This window comes from Coregonus lavaretus (genome assembly GCF_964263955.1).
Source record: "Coregonus lavaretus genome assembly, chromosome: 18".
NCBI classification, from domain to species: domain Eukaryota; kingdom Metazoa; phylum Chordata; class Actinopteri; order Salmoniformes; family Salmonidae; genus Coregonus; species Coregonus lavaretus.
Genome location: NC_140005.1, coordinates 28,103,285 through 28,120,166, shown reverse-complemented (window position 1 = coordinate 28,120,166; position 16,882 = coordinate 28,103,285). Strand labels below are relative to the sequence as shown.

The 16,882-nt window shown below is 42.1% G+C and overlaps 1 protein-coding gene across 1 annotated transcript in view; it reads right to left on the bottom strand.

Moving 5' to 3' along the window:
- Positions 1–717: 717 nt before the first annotated feature.
- Positions 718–16,882, bottom strand: part of atp10d (ATPase phospholipid transporting 10D) — a 44,775-nt gene continuing 28,610 nt past the window's right edge. Inside the window, exons 18-22 of the mRNA XM_084181892.1 lie at positions 7,695–7,895; positions 7,485–7,565; positions 7,137–7,241; positions 5,126–5,313; positions 718–4,980 (exon numbers count right to left, since the gene is read on the bottom strand). Of these exons, the coding sequence (XP_084038018.1) occupies positions 4,731–4,980; positions 5,126–5,313; positions 7,137–7,241; positions 7,485–7,565; positions 7,695–7,895 (825 nt within the window). The 3' untranslated portion in view covers positions 718–4,730. The remainder of the gene's footprint in view (positions 4,981–5,125; positions 5,314–7,136; positions 7,242–7,484; positions 7,566–7,694; positions 7,896–16,882) is intronic.

Below are 16,882 nucleotides of genomic sequence, written 5' to 3'. Positions count from 1 at the left end.
CCGATGCGCCCGCTGTTGACGAGTGGTTCTTCAGGACCGGACAGGTCTGGGATGCCGCCCATGTCTGCCTCCAGAGGGCCATTAGTCGGCAGAAGGACCAAGCTGACCACCACCGCAGTGAGGTTCCCGTATTCCAGCTTGGTGATCGCGTCTGGCTGTCCACTCTAAACCTCCCTCTCCGCCTGCCCTGCAAGAAACTGAGCCCCGGGTTTGCGGGGCCGTTTAAGGTCCTCCAGCGGATTAATGAGGTGTCGTACCGGCTGCTCCTTCCCCCTCACTACCTACTTTTCATGTGTCTCTCCTCAGGCCGGTGGTTCCTGGTACTCTGGCGGACGCCATCCCCCGGGGTACGCCCCCTCCACCCCTGGACATTGACGGGAGTCCGGAGTATGCTGTGAGGGATCTGCTGGACTCCAGGTTCTGTGGGGGATGGCTCCGTTACCTGGTGGACTGGGAGGGGTATGGCCCTGAGGAGAGGAGCTGGGTTCCGGCTGGGTAATTCTGGACCCCAACCTACAGTTGAAGTCGCTCTGGATAAGAGCGTCTGCTAAATGATGTAAATGTAAAATGTAAATGTAAGTCGGAAGTTTACATACACCTTAGCCAAATACATTTAAACTCTGTTTTTCACAATTCCTGACATTTAATCCTAGTAAAATTCCCTCTCTTAGGTCAGTTAGGATCACCACTTTATTTTAAGAATGTGAAATGTCAGAATAATAGTAGAGAGAATTATTTATTTCAGCTTTTTTCTTTCATCACATTCCCAGTGGGTCAGAAGTTTACATACACTCAATTAGTATTTGGTAGCATTGCCTTCAAATTGTTTAACTTGGGTCAAACGTTTCAGGTAGCCTTCCACAATAAGTTGGGTGAATTTTGGCCCATTCCTCCTGACAGAGCTGGTGTAACTGAGTCAGGTTTGTAGGCCTCCTTGCTCGCACACGCTTTTTCAGTTCTGACAACACATTTTCTATAGGATTGAGGTCAGGGCTTTGTGATGGCCACTCCAATACCTTGACTTTGTTGTCCTTAAGCCATTTTTCCACAACTTTGGAAGTATGCTTGGGGTCATTGTCCATTTGGAAGACCCATTTGCGACCAAGCTTTAACTTCCTGACTGATGTCTTGAGATGTTGCTTCAATATATCCACATCATTTTCCTTCCTCATGATGCCATCTATTTTGTGAAGTGCACCAGTCCCTCCTGCAGCAAAGCACCCCCACGGCATGATGCTGCCACTCCTGTGCTTCACGGTTTGGATGGTGTTCTTCTGCTTGCAAGCGACCCCCTTTTTCCTCCAAACATAACGATGGTCATTATGGCCAAACAGTTCTATTTTTGTTTCATCAGACCAGAAGACATTTCTCCAAAAATTACGATCTTTGTCCCCATGTGCAGTTGCAAACCGTAGTCTAGCTTTTTTATTACATTTACATTTTAGTCATTTAGCAGACGCTCTTATCCAGAGCGACTTACAGGAGCAATTAGGGTTAAGTGCCTTGCTTAAGGGCACATCGACAGATTTTTCACCTAGTCGGCTCGGGGATTAGAACCAGCGACCTTTCGGTTACTGGCACAACGCTCTTACCCACTAAGCTACCTGCCGCCCCTTTATGGCGGTTTTGGATGAGTGGCTTCTTCCTTGCTGAGCGGTCTTTCAGCTTATGTCAATATAGGACTCCTTTTACTGTGGATATAGATACAGTGATGGAAAAAAGTATTTGATCCCCTGCTGATTTTGTACGTTTGCCCACTGACAAAGAAATTATCAGTCTATAATTTTAATGGGAGGTTTATTTGAACAGTGAGAGACAGAATAACAACAACAAAAATCAGGAAAACGCATGTCAAAAATAAATTGATTTGCGTTTTAATGAGGGAAATAAGTATTTGACCCCCTCTCAATCAGAAATATTTCTGGGTCCCAGGTGTCTTTTATACAGGTAACGAGCTGAGATTAGGAGCACACTCTTAAAGGGAGTGCTCCTAATCTCAGCTTGTTACCTGTATAAAAGACACCTGTCCACAGAAGCAATCAATCAATACGATTCCAAACTCTCCACCATGGCCAAGACCAAAGAGCTCTCCAAGGATGTCAGGGACAAGATTGTAGACCTACACAAGGCTGGAATGGGCTACAAGACCATCACCAAGCAGCTGGTGAGAAGGTGACAACAGTTGGTGCGATTATTTGCAAATGGAAGAAACACAAAAGACTGTCAATCTCCCTCGGCCTGGGGCTCCATGCAAGATCTCACCTCGTGGAGTTGCAATGATTATGAGAACGGTGAGGAATCAGCCCAGAACTACACGGGAGGATCTTGTCAATGATCTCAAGGCAGCTGGGACCATAGTCACCAAGAAAACAATTGGTAACACACTACGCCGTGAAGGACTGAAATCCTGCAGCGCCCGCAAGGTCCCCCTGCTCAAGAAAGCACATATACAGGGCCGTCTGAAGTTTGCCAATGAACATCTGAATGATTCAGAGGAGAACTGGGTGAAAGTGTTGTGGTCAGATGAGACCAAAATCGAGCTCTTTGGCATCAACTCAACTCGCCGTGTTTGGAGTAGGAGGAATGCTGCCTATGACCCCAAGAACACCATCCCCACCGTCAAACATGGAGGTGGAAACATTATGCTTTGGGGGTGTTTTTCTGCTAAGGGGACAGGACAACTTCACCGCATCAAAGGGACGATGGACGGGGCCATGTACCGTCAAATCTTGGGTGAGAACCTCCTTCCCTCAGCCAGGGCATTGAAAATGGGTCATGGATGGGTATTCCAGCATGACAATGACCCAAAACACACGGCCAAGGCAACAAAGGAGTGGCTCAAGAAGAAGCACATTAAGGTCCTGGAGTGGCCTAGCCAGTCTCCAAACCTTAATCCCATAGAGAATCTGTGGAGGGAGCTGAAGGTTCGAGTTGCCAAACGTCAGCCCGGAACCTTAATGACTTGGAGAAGATCTGCAAAGAGGAGTGGAACAGAATCCCTCCTGAGATGTGTGCAAACCTGGTGGCCAACTACAAGAAACGTCTGACCTCTGTGATTGCCAACAAGGGTTTTGCCACCAAGTACTAAGTCATGTTTTGCAGAGGGGTCAAATACTTATTTCCCTCATTAAAATGCAAATCAATTTATAACATTTTTGACATGCGTTTTTCTGGATTTTTTTGTTGTTATTCTGTCTCTCACTGTTCAAATAAACCTACCATTAAAATGATAGACTGATCATGTCTTTGTCAGTGGGCAAACGTACAAAATCAGCAGGGGATCAAATACTTTTTTCCCTCACTGTAGATACTTTCCTTTGTTCTGGGATTGATTTGCACTTTTCACACGTCATCTCTAGGAGACAGAACGCATCTCCTTCCTGAGCGGTATGACGGCTGCATGGTCCCATGGTGTTTATACTTGCGTACTATTGTTTGTACAGATGAACATGGTACCTTCAGGCATTTGGAAATTGCTCCCAAGGATGAACCAGACTTGTGGAGGTCTACCATTTTTTTTCTGAGGTCTTGGCTGATTTCTTTTGATTTTCCTATGATGTCAACCAAAGAGGCACTGAGTTTGAAGGTAGGCCTTCGTATACTCAGTACTCGTCACAGCAGCTCAAGGATTGTAAACACATTCCAAACATTGCACACACTCCAGCATATCGTTTCATCGTTCTCAACAAAGCAGTGCAAAAATAACATTCAAATCTTCTTTCACATTACCTGTGATTGCGTAACATGATTCAGTAGAGGAATATAACCAGTTTAGTACAGTAGATGTTTCCATGGAACAAACAAAACAACAATAAAAAAAAAAAATGTTTGTCAACCTTCTGATATCACGTAACATATAACGATTGTTTCACAGCTCCCATTCATAACTTGGTGACAGGATGAGGAGTTCAACAGTCGCTAAATCAACCTATCAGCAATCATCTGAGAGTAGCTAGCTACTAGGGACTAAGCCTATGATAGCTGCTAGCATTCTGTTCCCTACATGCTCAGTGCACTCTGAAGAGGGCCAGAGTGGACCACGCCTAGCGGAATGTTCGGGTGTAGTGCAATATGAAGGAGCCTCACACCTGATTGTGTCAAAGTACTAGCGTACCGCAGAGACACATTTATGAATGTCTGTGTCTTTACCCACGACGCATGTGTGTGGATTCAGTATGTCCACATCACCAATCTTTTCTCAAGTACCAGGCAAGGCTATACATCCATGACAACTCTAGGCACGTGTGAGAAACATATCCATCTCTTTCCCCTGGATAGACAGTATGGTGATCTTAACCATCATCATAATCATTGAGCAACCCATGCAAGGCAGCTAGTTTTGAAGGGTGTTAGGGTTGAACCCTGCAGCCTCCCCCTGTAGGGATCTGGCTCAGTTGGTAGAGTATGGCGTTTGCAACGCCAGGGTTGTGGGTTCAATTCCCACGGGGGGCCAGTATGAAAAAAAAATATATAATGTATGCACTCACTAACTGTAAGTCGCTCTGGATAAGAGCATCTGCTAAATGACTAAAATGTAAATGTAAAATGTAGCCACCACAGGTGGTGGCACCTTCATTGGGTAAGACGGAATTAATGGAATGGTATCGAACATATCAAAACATGTTTTCCATGTGGTTGATCCCATTCCATTCACTCCATTCCAGCCATTATTATGAGCCGTCCTCCCCTCAGTAGCCTCCTGTGGTAGCAACCCCCTGTAGCCTCTGAGGTCAGGAGAGCAAAGAGCCAGTGGCAGCACTGCATTCCTTCAGCTCTGAAGGGAGTCTGAAGTCAGGGTCAGGGACCTTGATGTCTGAGTCTTCCACGTTGATGACGAGACTCCTGGTTTTACTCTGGGCCTGGGTCTGGTTCCAGCGCTGCATCCTTCTACAGTAGTCATCTGGATTGAGCTGGTCCATCAGAGCAGCCTTCAGTGTGTCAGAGGGGCAGATGCTGTTGCGCAGGGCATGGAACAGGAATCTGAAAGAGTGGCAGTAAGAAAGGGAAGGTAGAAAAGGTTAAAAAAAATACTTTTAAATTAAAGATGGTTTTATGATGTGGGTCTCAAATCTAGCATCAATTCTCTCTGAAAAAGGTTGGCACCACTGTGTTTGTGAGTGTATACCTTGGTAGCAGTGCCAGCATGGTGGTGAGGGCACACACTCCGTAGAAGAGTGGTTGGGACATCTGTAGCTTGTCCACACCAAGGGGATTGGTGGGGGGGCTACACGTCACACACACCACACTGAAGACCAGGGTGAAAGAGAAGTAGAAGAGAGCACTACCCATCAGCAATAACGCATGTAGCCAGGTCTGTAACACAGGAACATAGCACAGATCATATATATATATATATATATATATATATATATATATATACACAGTGGGGGGGGGGGGAAGTATTTAGTCAGCCACCAATTGTGCAAGTTCTCCCACTTAAAAAGATGAGAGAGGCCTGTAATTCTCATCATAAGTACACGTAAACTATGACAGACAAAATGAGAATTTTTTTTCCAGAAAATCACATTGTAGGATTGTTAATGAATTTATTTGCAAATTATGGTGGAAAATAAGTATTTGGTCAATAACAAAAGTTTCTCAATACTTTGTTATATACCCTTTGTTGGCGATGACACAGGTCAAACGTTTTCTGTAAGTCTTCACAAGGTTTTCACACACTGTTGCTGGTATTTTGGCCCATTCCTCCATGCAGATCTCCTCTAGAGCATTGATGTTTTGGGGCTGTCGCTGGGCAACACAAACTTTCAACTCCCTCCAAAGATTTTCTATGGGGTTGAGATCTGGAGACTGGCTAGGCCACTCCAGGACCTTGAAATGCTTCTTACGAAGCCACACCTTCGTTGCCCGGACGGTGTGTTTGGGATCATTGTCATGCTGAAAGACCCAGCCACGTTTCATCTTCAATGCCCTTGCTGATGGAAGGAGGTTTTCACTCAAAATCTCACGATACATGGCCCCATTCATTCTTTCCTTTACACGGATCAGTCGTCCTGGTCCCTTTGCAGAAAAACAGTCCCAAAGCATGATGTTTCCACCCCCGTGCTTCACAGTAGGTATGGTGTTCTTTGGATGCAACTCAGCATTCTTTGTCCTCCAAACACGACGAGTTGAGTTTTTACCAAAAAGTTCTATTTTGGTTTCATCTGACCATATGATATTCTCCCAATCCTCTTCTGGATCATCCAAATGCACTCTAGCAAACTTCAGACGGGCCTGGACATGTACTGGCTTAAGCAGGGGGACACGTCTGGCACTGTTACTTTGGTCCCAGCTCTCTGCAGGTCATTCACTAGGTCCACCTGTGTGGTTCTGGTATTTTTGCTCACCGTTCTTGTGATCATTTTGACCCCACAGGGTGAGATCTTGCGTGGAGCCCCAGATCGAGGGAGATTATAAGTGGTCTTGTATGTCTTCCATTTCCTAATAATTGCTCCCACAGTTGATTTCTTCAAAACAATTACCTATTGCAGATTCAGTCTTCCCAGCCTGGTGCAGGTCTACAATTTTGTTTCTGGTGTCCTTTGACAGCTCTTTGGTCTTGGCCATAGTGGAGTTTGGAGTGTAACTGTTTGAGGTTGTGGACAGGTGTCTTTTATACTGATAACAAGTTCAAACAGGTGCCATTAATACAGGTAACGAGTGGAGGACAGAGGAGCCTCTTAAAGAAGAAGTTACAGGTCTGTGAGAGCCAGAAATCTTGCTTGTTTGTAGGTGACCAAATACTTATTTTCCACCATAATGTGCAAATAAATTCATTAAAAATCCTACAATGTGATTTTCTGGATTTTTTTTCTCTCAATTTGTCTGTCATAGTTGACGTGTACCTATGATGAAAATTACAGGCCTCTCTCATCTTTTTAAGTGGGAGAACTTGCACAATTGGTGGCTGACTAAATACTTTTTCCCCCCACTGTGTATATATATATATATATATATATATATATATATATATAGAGAGAGAGAGAGAGAGAGAAAATAGTGTATATAACATGGAACAGGATCCCAGGTGCACTTATAGCTACATTCCTCACACTAGTGTAGTCCTCTAGTTGCCCCCTTCAAAATGCAGTATCATTATCAACCTATGGGTGGGTCAGGTCAGGTGTGAGTCTCACCAGTGTGCGGCTCTCGATGACCTGGTGCAGTAGGATGATGAGGAGGGACGAGGCATTGATGGGAGAACCAAAGGAGAGCATGTCTGCATCTGACCCTGCATATGCCTGACCAAAAATAAAGACCAAAACAAAGTTCATTATGAATGAGGAAATCCTTTGATGTCTTTATAGGCAGGGTATACCATGATGCCCTATTCAACCAAAACTACTCCCAGATTACAGAGAACAACACCACCTCACTGACCCATTCTCAGGGTATAGGATTACACAATGTAGACACAGAACACAAAACACAATAAATCAATGGGAATACAACTACTAGTGCAAATCTAGTGTACATCTACTCACAAAGTAAGGAACAAAGAAACAGACAAGGCTTTGGTAAATAGCGTCCAGCATCGTCAGCCAGAAGGTAGAAGCGAGGTAGGCCTGGAGAGATACATAAATATATATATATAAATTAGTGTGTGTGTTAGTGCTGGGCTAGAAAAAAAATGTACCATAGGACCGGAGTTGGAAATCTTTGTCCTAATACTCCCAGATTCCACCTTCACACACCTTGGAATTCTGTCCAGATTTGTAGAGCTCCGGGAACTTAATGAGGGTGTCTGCAGACACGTCTTTGTCCAGAATCCCATAGAGAAGGGGAGGGGCGGAGGTGAAGAGGAGGTTGAAGAAGATGAGCACCCAGGAGTTGGTCATAACGCTCCCCGAGAAACCACAGAAGAACTGGTACCAGAACAGCAGGTTTACATACATCTACACACACATGAAGGGAGCGGGAGGGAGGAAGAGAAAATAAAGAGATAGTGAGTGTGTGTGTGTGTGGGTGAGTGAGAGATAGTGGCTTGCGAAAGTATTCACCCCCCTTGGCATTTTTCCTATTTTGTTGCCTTACAACCTGGAATTAAAATAGATTTTGGGGGGGGTTTGTATCATTTGATTTACACAACATGCCTACCACTTTGAAGATGCAAAATATTATTTCTTGTGAAACAAACAAGAAATAAGACCAAAAAAAAAAAGCAGTGTGCATAACAATGAACCTCCGTCCCAGTCTCAAATCTCTGGATGACTGAAACAGGTTTCCCTCAAGAATTTCCCTGTATTTAGCGCCATCCATCATTCCTTCAATTCTGACCAGTTTCCCAGTCCCTGCCGATGAAAAACATCCCCACAGCATGATTCTGCCACCACCATGCTTCACTGTGGGGATGGTGTTCTCGGGGTGATGAGAGGTGTTGGGTTTGCGCCAGACATAGCGTTTTCCTTGATGGCCAAAAAGCTCAATTTTAGTCTCATCTGACCAGAGTACCTTCTTCCATATGTTTGGGGAGTCTCCCACATGCCTTTTGGTGAACACCAAACGTGTTTGCTTATTTTTTTCTTTAAGCAATGCCTTTTTTCTGTGTACGGCTTAAAGTGGTCCTATGGACAGATACTCCAATCTCCGCTGTGGAGCTTTACAGCTCCTTCAGGGTTATCTTTGGTCTCTTTTTTTTGGTTTGCTTCTATATGCCATATATTTCTAACTGTGCTCTTTCCCAAAAGCTCCCAACATACAACCTATATACTTATTATGGACACAGTATGCTTACATTATTAGTTATCTTGTTATTATTTGTTGTTAGTTGTTATTAGTCCCATCCTTCAACTCCATTCAACACCTCCCATCTATCTCTTAACACCATCCATATAGGATTTATATTTGCCATATATATTTAAAACTGTACTGTGATGTTTTACAAAAGTTCTGAACCTTTCTATTCTCATTGTTTCTGCAGATTGTGAATTAAAAATAAACATTTTTGCTAAAAGTATTATTATATTATTGATCGATTGACTATGACTTTTCAGATCACCCAGTAATGCTATCTGCAAGGTTAGCTCCAGGTAAATATTGCAATCCTTTAGCCATTCCTGGATCTGTGTCCAAAAACAAGCTACAAATGGACAGAACCAAAACAAATGATCTAATGATTCTGTCTCTCCACAGCAAAATCTGCAGAGCTGGGAAGATTGTATCCCCCATATAAATAACATTATATTGGTAGCAAGAATTTTATATAATAATTTAAATTGAAAGATTCTAATTTTTGAATCCGGTGTCGTTTTGCGTGTCAGTTCATAAACACTATGCCATGGGATCGGTACCTCAAAAATCTCTTCCCAACTATTTTGCAATCTATATGGGACGGCTGTCAATCCCTTGGTCCTTAAATGAAACTGATATACTTTTTTATTTATCACAGTTTTCCTTAACCAATTATGTTCTTTATTGCAAGGCCGACAGACAAGTTCCTTACTTTCTCCCCCTTCCACTTTCCTCTTCCATATTTGCAGTAAGGCTGCAATTATTTGGTTGTAATTTTGGGTAAGGCAGACATTTCCATATGTTTTTGTTAGCTGCATGTGCGACATAACTCCACCAGTCCTACCGATAATATCATTTACGAAGATTATACCTTTTTTAAACATTCTGCCAAAAAATTAAGTTTTTTTGTCAATTAGTATATTTGAATTTAACCACAATATTTGTTGCATTATTTGTTCTGTCGTTTCTGGAGGATTAAATTGAAATTGCAACCAACTTTCTACGGCTTGTTTTAGAAATAGTGATATTTGGGAGATTATTTCCTTTTCAAATAACTGAAAATGAGTGGTTGTAATCTTAATAAAGGGAAAAAAGGCCATTCTTGAACATTGGGTGAGACAATCTTACTAATTTGCTTGAGAACCAGTTTGGATTTAAGTATAACTTTTGTATGACTGAAGCTTTTAGTGATAGGTCTAATGCTTTTATATTTTCCATAGTGTTCTATTGTTTCCAATACTTGCCTTATGTTATCTCCAATGTATCTTCCATGTAAAAAACCTGTCTGATTAGAATGAATAATATCCGACAATACCTTTTTAATTCTATGCGCTATACATTTTGCTAGAATTTTTGCATCACAACACTGAAGTGTAAGGGGTCTCCAATTTTTTTAATGGACTGGATCTTTATATTTTCCACTTGTATCCTGTTTCAGTAATAATGAGATCAGACCTTCTTCTTGAGTGTCAGATAATCTACCATTTACATAGGAGTGGTTAAAACATGCTAATAACAGTCCTCTTAGTATATCAAAAAAGGTTTGGTATACCTCGACTGGTATGCCATCCAACCCTGGAGTTTTCCCGGACTTAAAGTCTTTAATTGCATCTAGCAGTTCCTCCTCTGTAATTTCACCTTCACATATGGCTGTTAATTTTACATTATCAATAGAAAAAAATCTCTACAATTAGCTTCAGTTAGTGGAGATGGAGGCGACTGAAAATAAAACATATGCTTAAAGTACTTTGTTTCCTCCTTCAAAATATCATTTGGTGAATCATGGGTGACTCTGTCAATTGTAACCAGTTTCATTAAATTATTTTTGGTAGCATTCCTATGTTGAAGATTAAAAAAGAATGTTGTGCATTTTTCCCCATATTCCATCCAGTTTGCTTTATTTTTTATAATATTTTACACTTGATCTTTCTTGAATAAGTTTCTCAATTTATTTTTGTTTTTCTTCTAATTTATTCTGAGCCTCTATGTTACAGTTTTTATTGCCATCTATCTGTTCTGTTAGACTTTCTATTTCCTTTGTTAGTATAAACTCTTTTGACCTAAATTGCTTTTGTTTTTGAGATGAGTACTGAATTGCATGGCCTCTAAAGGCACATTTACAGTGGGGGAAAAAAGTATTTAGTCAGCCACAAATTGTGCAAGTTCTCCCACTTAAAAAGATGAGAGAGGCCTGTAATTTTCATCATAGGTACACGTCAACTATGACAGACAAAATTAGAAAAAAAATCCAGAAAATCACATTGTAGGATTTTTAATGAATTTATTTGCAAATTATGGTGGAAAATAAGTATTTGGTCAATAACAAAAGTTTCTCAATACTTTGTTATATACCCTTTGTTGGCAATGACACAGGTCAAACGTTTTCTGTAAGTCTTCACAAGGTTTTCACACACTGTTGCTGGTATTTTGGCCCATTCCTCCATGCAGATATCCTCTAGAGCAGTGATGTTTTGGGGCTGTCGCTGGGCAACACAGACTTTCAACTCCCTCCAAAGATTTTCTATGGGGTTGAGATCTGGAGACTGGCTAGGCCACTCCAGGACCTTGAAATGCTTCTTACGAAGCCACACCTTCGTTGCCCGGGCGGTGTGTTTGGGATCATTGTCATGCTGAAAGACCCAGCCACGTTTCATCTTCAATGCCCTTGCTGATGGAAGGAGGTTTTCACTCAAAATCTCACGATACATGGCCCCATTTATTCTTTCCTTTACACGGATCAGTCGTCCTGGTCCCTTTGCAGAAAAACAGCCCCAAAGCATGATGTTTCCACCCCCATGCTTCACAGTAGGTATGGTGTTCTTTGGATGCAACTCAGCATTCTTTGTCCTCCAAACACGACGAGTTGAGTTTTTACCAAAAAGTTCTATTTTGGTTTCATCTGACCATATGACATTCTCCCAATCCTCTTCTGGATCATCCAAATGCACTCTAGCAAACTTCAGACGGGCCTGGACATGTACTGGCTTAAGCAGGGGGACACGTCTGGCACTGCAGGATTTGAGTCCCTGGCGGCGTAGTGTGTTACTGATGGTAGGCTTTGTTACTTTGGTCCCAGCTCTCTGCAGGTCATTCACTAGGTCCCCCCCGTGTGGTTCTGGGAGTTTTGCTCACCGTTCTTGTGATCATTTTGACCCCACGGGGTGAAATCTTGCGTGGAGCCCCAGATCGAGGGAGATTATCAGTGGTCTTGTATGTCTTCCATTTCCTAATAATTGCTCCCACAGTTGATTTCTTCAAACCAAGCTGCTTACCTATTGCAGATCCAGTCTTCCCAGCCTGGTGCAGGTCTACAATTTTGTTTCTGGTGTCCTTTGACTGCTCTTTGGTCTTGGCCATAATGGAGTTTGGAGTGTGACTGTTTGAGGTTGTGGACAGGTGTCTTTTATACTGATAACAAGTTCAAACAGGTGCCATTAATACAGGTAACGAGTGGAGGATAGAGGAGCCTCTTAAAGAAGAAGTTACAGGTCTGTGAGAGCCAGAAATCTCGCTTGTTTGTAGGTGACCAAATACTTATTTTCCACCATAATTTGCAAATAAATTCATAAAAAGTCCTACAATGTGATTTTCTGGAATTTTTTCTCTCTCAATTTGTCTGTCATAGTTGACGTGTACCTATGATGAAAATTACAGGCCTCTCTCATCTTTTTAAGTGGGAGAACTTGCACAATTGGTGGCTGACTAAATACTTTTTTTCCCCACTGTAAAGGTGTCCCATACAATAAGGGGATTTTCTGTACCTATGTTATGTCGGAAAAAGTCAGTTATAAATTCCTTTGTCCTAATTAAAAATAAATGATCATCCAATAGGCTTTGATTAAATTTCCAATATCCTCGCCCACGTGGAAATTCAGTAAGAGTAATGTATATGCCAATTATATGATGGTCCGACCGCATTCTGTCCCCTATCAACACTTTTTAAACATTTGGTGCCAACGAGAATGAGATAAGAAAGAAGTCAAGACGACTAGCTTAATTGAGTCTCCGCCATGTATATCTCACTAGATCAGGATATTTAAGCCTCCATATATCTACTAGTTCTAATGTATCCATGACATTCACAATTTCCTTAAGAGCATGTGGGTGATTGTTTGTGGTGTGATTTCCTTTACGGTCCATTGAGCTATTTAAAACAGTATTATAATCCCCCACCATAATAATATTGTCTTAAATTGCTTGCAGGGTTGATCATTTATTATATATATTGTCAAAGAAGTGTGGATCATCATTATTTGGTCCGTAAAGGTTAATGAGCCATATCTGTTTATGGTCCAATAACATATTTAAAATAATCCATCTACCTTGCGTATCTATTTGGACAATTTGCACATTCGGATCAAAATTACTATTAATGAATATCATCACCCCTTTTTAATTTCTTTGCCCATGGGAGAAGTATATCCCCCCCCCCCCCATTCCTTTTTCACGCAACTTCATCTCGAATTGTTGAATGAGTTTCCTGTAAACAATAGATATTATATTCCTTCTCTTTGAGCCATGTAAATATTGTTCTTCTTTTGTTATTATCAGCTAAGCCATTACAATTATAACTGGCTATACTTATTTCACCATACACCATAATGAGATACATGTTTCAAGTCTATTTATCATTATATACAGTGGGGAGAACAAGAATTTGATAACCTGCAAAATCGGCAGTGTTTCCTACTTACTAAGCATGTAGAGGTCTGTAATTTTTATCATAGGTACACTTCAACTGTGAGAGACGGAATCTAAAATCCAGAAAATCACATTGTATCATTTTTAAGCAATTAATTTGCATTTTATTGCATGACATAAGTATTTGATCACCTACCAACCAGTAAGAATTCCGGCTCTCACAGACCTGTTAGTTTTTCTTTAAGAAGCCTTCTTGTTCTCCACTCATTAACAGTATTAACTGCACCTGTTTGAATTCGTTACCTGTATAAAAGACACCTGTCAACACACTCAATCAAACAGACTCCAACCTCTCCACAATGGCCAAGACCAGAAAGCTGTGTAAGGACATCAGGGATAAAATTGTAGACCTGCACAAGGCTGGGATGGGCTACAGGACAATAAGCAAGCAGCTTGGTGAGAAGGCAACAACTGTTGGCGCAATTATTAGAAAATGGAAGAAGTTCAAGATGACGGTCAATCACCCTCGGTCTGGGGCTCCATGCAAGATCTCACCTCGTGGGGCATCAATGATCATGAGCAAGGTGAGGGATCAGCCCAGAACTACACGGCAGGACCTGGTCAATGACCTGAAGAGAGCTGGGACCACAGTCTCAAAGAAAACCATTAGTAACACACTACGCCGTCATGGATTAAAATCCTGCAGCGCACGCAAGGTCCCCCTGCTCAAGCCAGCGCATGTCCAGGCTCGTCTGAAGTTTGCCAATGACCATCTGGATGATCCAGAGGAGGAATGGGAGAAGGTCATGTGGTCTGATGAGACAAAAATAGAGCTTTTTGGTCTAAACTCCACTCGCCGTCTTTGGAGGAAGAAGAAGGATGAGCATAACCCCAAGAACACCATCCCAACCATGAAGCATGGAGGTGGAAACATCATTCTTTGGGATGCTTTTCTGCAAAGGGAACAGGACGACTGCACCGTATTGAGGGGAGGATGGATGGGGCCATGTATCGCGAGATCTTGGCCAACAACCTCCTTCCCTCAGTAAGAGCATTGAAGATGGGTCGTGGCTGGGTCTTCCAGCATGACAACGATCCGAAACACACAGCCAGGGCAACTAAGGAGTGGCTCCGTAAGAAGCATCTCAAGGTCCTGGAGTGGCCTAGCCAGTCTCCAGGCCTGAACCCAATAGAAAATCTTTGGAGGGAACTGAAAGTCCGTATTGCCCAGCGACAGCCCCGAAACCTGGAGGATCTGGAGAATGTCTGTATGGAGGAGTGGGCCAAAATCTCTGCTGCAGTGTGTGCAAACCTGGTCAAGACTTACAGGAAACGTATGATCTCTGTAATTGCAAACAAAGGTTTCTTTACCAAATATTAATTTCTGCTTTTCTGATGTATCAAATACTTATGTCATGCAATAAAATGCAAATTAATTACTTATAAATCATACAATGTGATTTTCTGGATTTTTGTTTTAGATTCCGTCTCTCACAGTTGAAGTGTACCTATGATAAAAATTACAGACCTCTACATGCTTTGTAAGTAGGAAAACCTGCAAAATCGGCAGTGTATCAAATACTTGTTCTCCCCACTGTATGTTTGTAAATTTACCAATAAAAAATACCGTAATGATTGAGTGTCCATATAGCTGTACCGCGATATTTGCATTGCTACTGAGTAACCCTTCAATTGTTCTCCACTAATTCCCCCGCTAAAGCCCCTCCCCATCCCAAGTTGAGCCGTCATCCCAGTGATCGGCATCCCACCCACGTCCCTCCGGATCCCTAAGGCCTCGAGAGGCCAGCACCCATCCATCGAAAACAGCACACAGTGCCACCCACAAAACAGAAGCAGATTAACCGCCAAAAGCATTTCCAATGCTGTCACCTCTATATATATATATAATATATACAATTATGCATATCCTATTTTCCATCATTATCAATTAATATGCGTAATAATGTCGGCAGTTCATGCGTAGGATTTTAACATATAACCCGGATTGCCATTGTATTACATTTAATTTATTGACAAGCAATTATTATCCTAGCAAACAATTACCGCGGTCCATCCCATACTCCCCCCAACATCCCCACCCCCCCCACAATAGATGTGGGACAAACACACATGCACATACTCACATACTCCAACACAGGGGCGGCCTGTTCAATAGGGCGATATGGGCGACGCACTGCCAAACGGGAAAAGGAAGGGATTTTTTTTCTAATCAATTATATCACGGCAACAGTAGTTATCAGTGTTGTAATCTATACGTCTGATCTGCCACAGTGCCACACTGCCACTAAATGTCGAATCAGGCTAAAGTCGTGCTTCAAATGGCTCCCCCCCCTTTTGGGGCGATTTCAGTCAGGTTGAAAATCGCCCAGAAGTCTGTCATAGACTCCCATGTAAAATCTATTTTTTTCAAATTTCAGAGCCTTCAATACAATCTCAATGGGTGTCTGTGGGCTTGCACTTACGCGCTTTCGTCATACGTTACGTAACCATGAACGTAACTGAGAAAAGAGTGGATTGTTTGAAAGAAGTTCCTTTTTGTCGGCGAACAAATGAAGATAAATTGGCAACGAAACAATTAGGACCTCCCAGACCAAATTTAATAATTCAACAGGTTTCTACTAAAGGCGGAAAGTCCTACACCCGAGGATTTTCCAAAAATTGGTACGAACGAAAAAAGACATTGCCACTCACTCAACTGGATGACGAGGGATACAGGCTAGCTGTCCGCCGCCACAACGATGAGGTTAGTGTTGATAATCACAAGTTTACTGGAGAACCAACTGAGACCAAGTAGAGACTTTGGACAGGGTGGATATGGTGTAATAAAGGCAGTTTATTCAGAGGTAAATATATCTGGAATCGCGTTCACGGACCCGTTCGTCAAACTCTTAGGGAGCTATAAATTAAGCCCCATTACTTACCATATCAGATAAGAGAAATTGCTGCAGCTACATATATTTTACATCCTGGCCCTACATAGTTCACTATTTGCATCACTTACCAAAATATTACATGTGGTCATATATGCTTGGAAAGTGGAGATGCCATAGAACGTCAAAAAAGTAAACATTGCTGGAGACACATTGCCGTTTTGGAGAAGACATCGCGTTTGCTAGCGAAGAGATTTGTTGTGGCAAATGAACTTGGGCTGGGAATTGCCAGGAACCTCACGATAAGATATATGCATCAGCATTGCGAGTCTCATGATTCTATACGTATTGCGATTCGATACTGTGATTTTATTGCGCACCATATGTCTGTTGCAGAGGGATCAGAAAGCCATGAGAACGAGTTTTGATCAGTCATGGAAATAAAAGTGCTGAAAACAAATTGGCTCCCAATGTGAAAAGATTGAGAACAAGCTATGAAGGAACAATAATGGTGTTTTGGTGCAGGTACAGCCAACTAGCGCTAAAATATTGCGATATTGTCAATACAGTATATCGTAAAGTATCACTATGTAACTCGATTTCTTTCACCCCAATCCCTC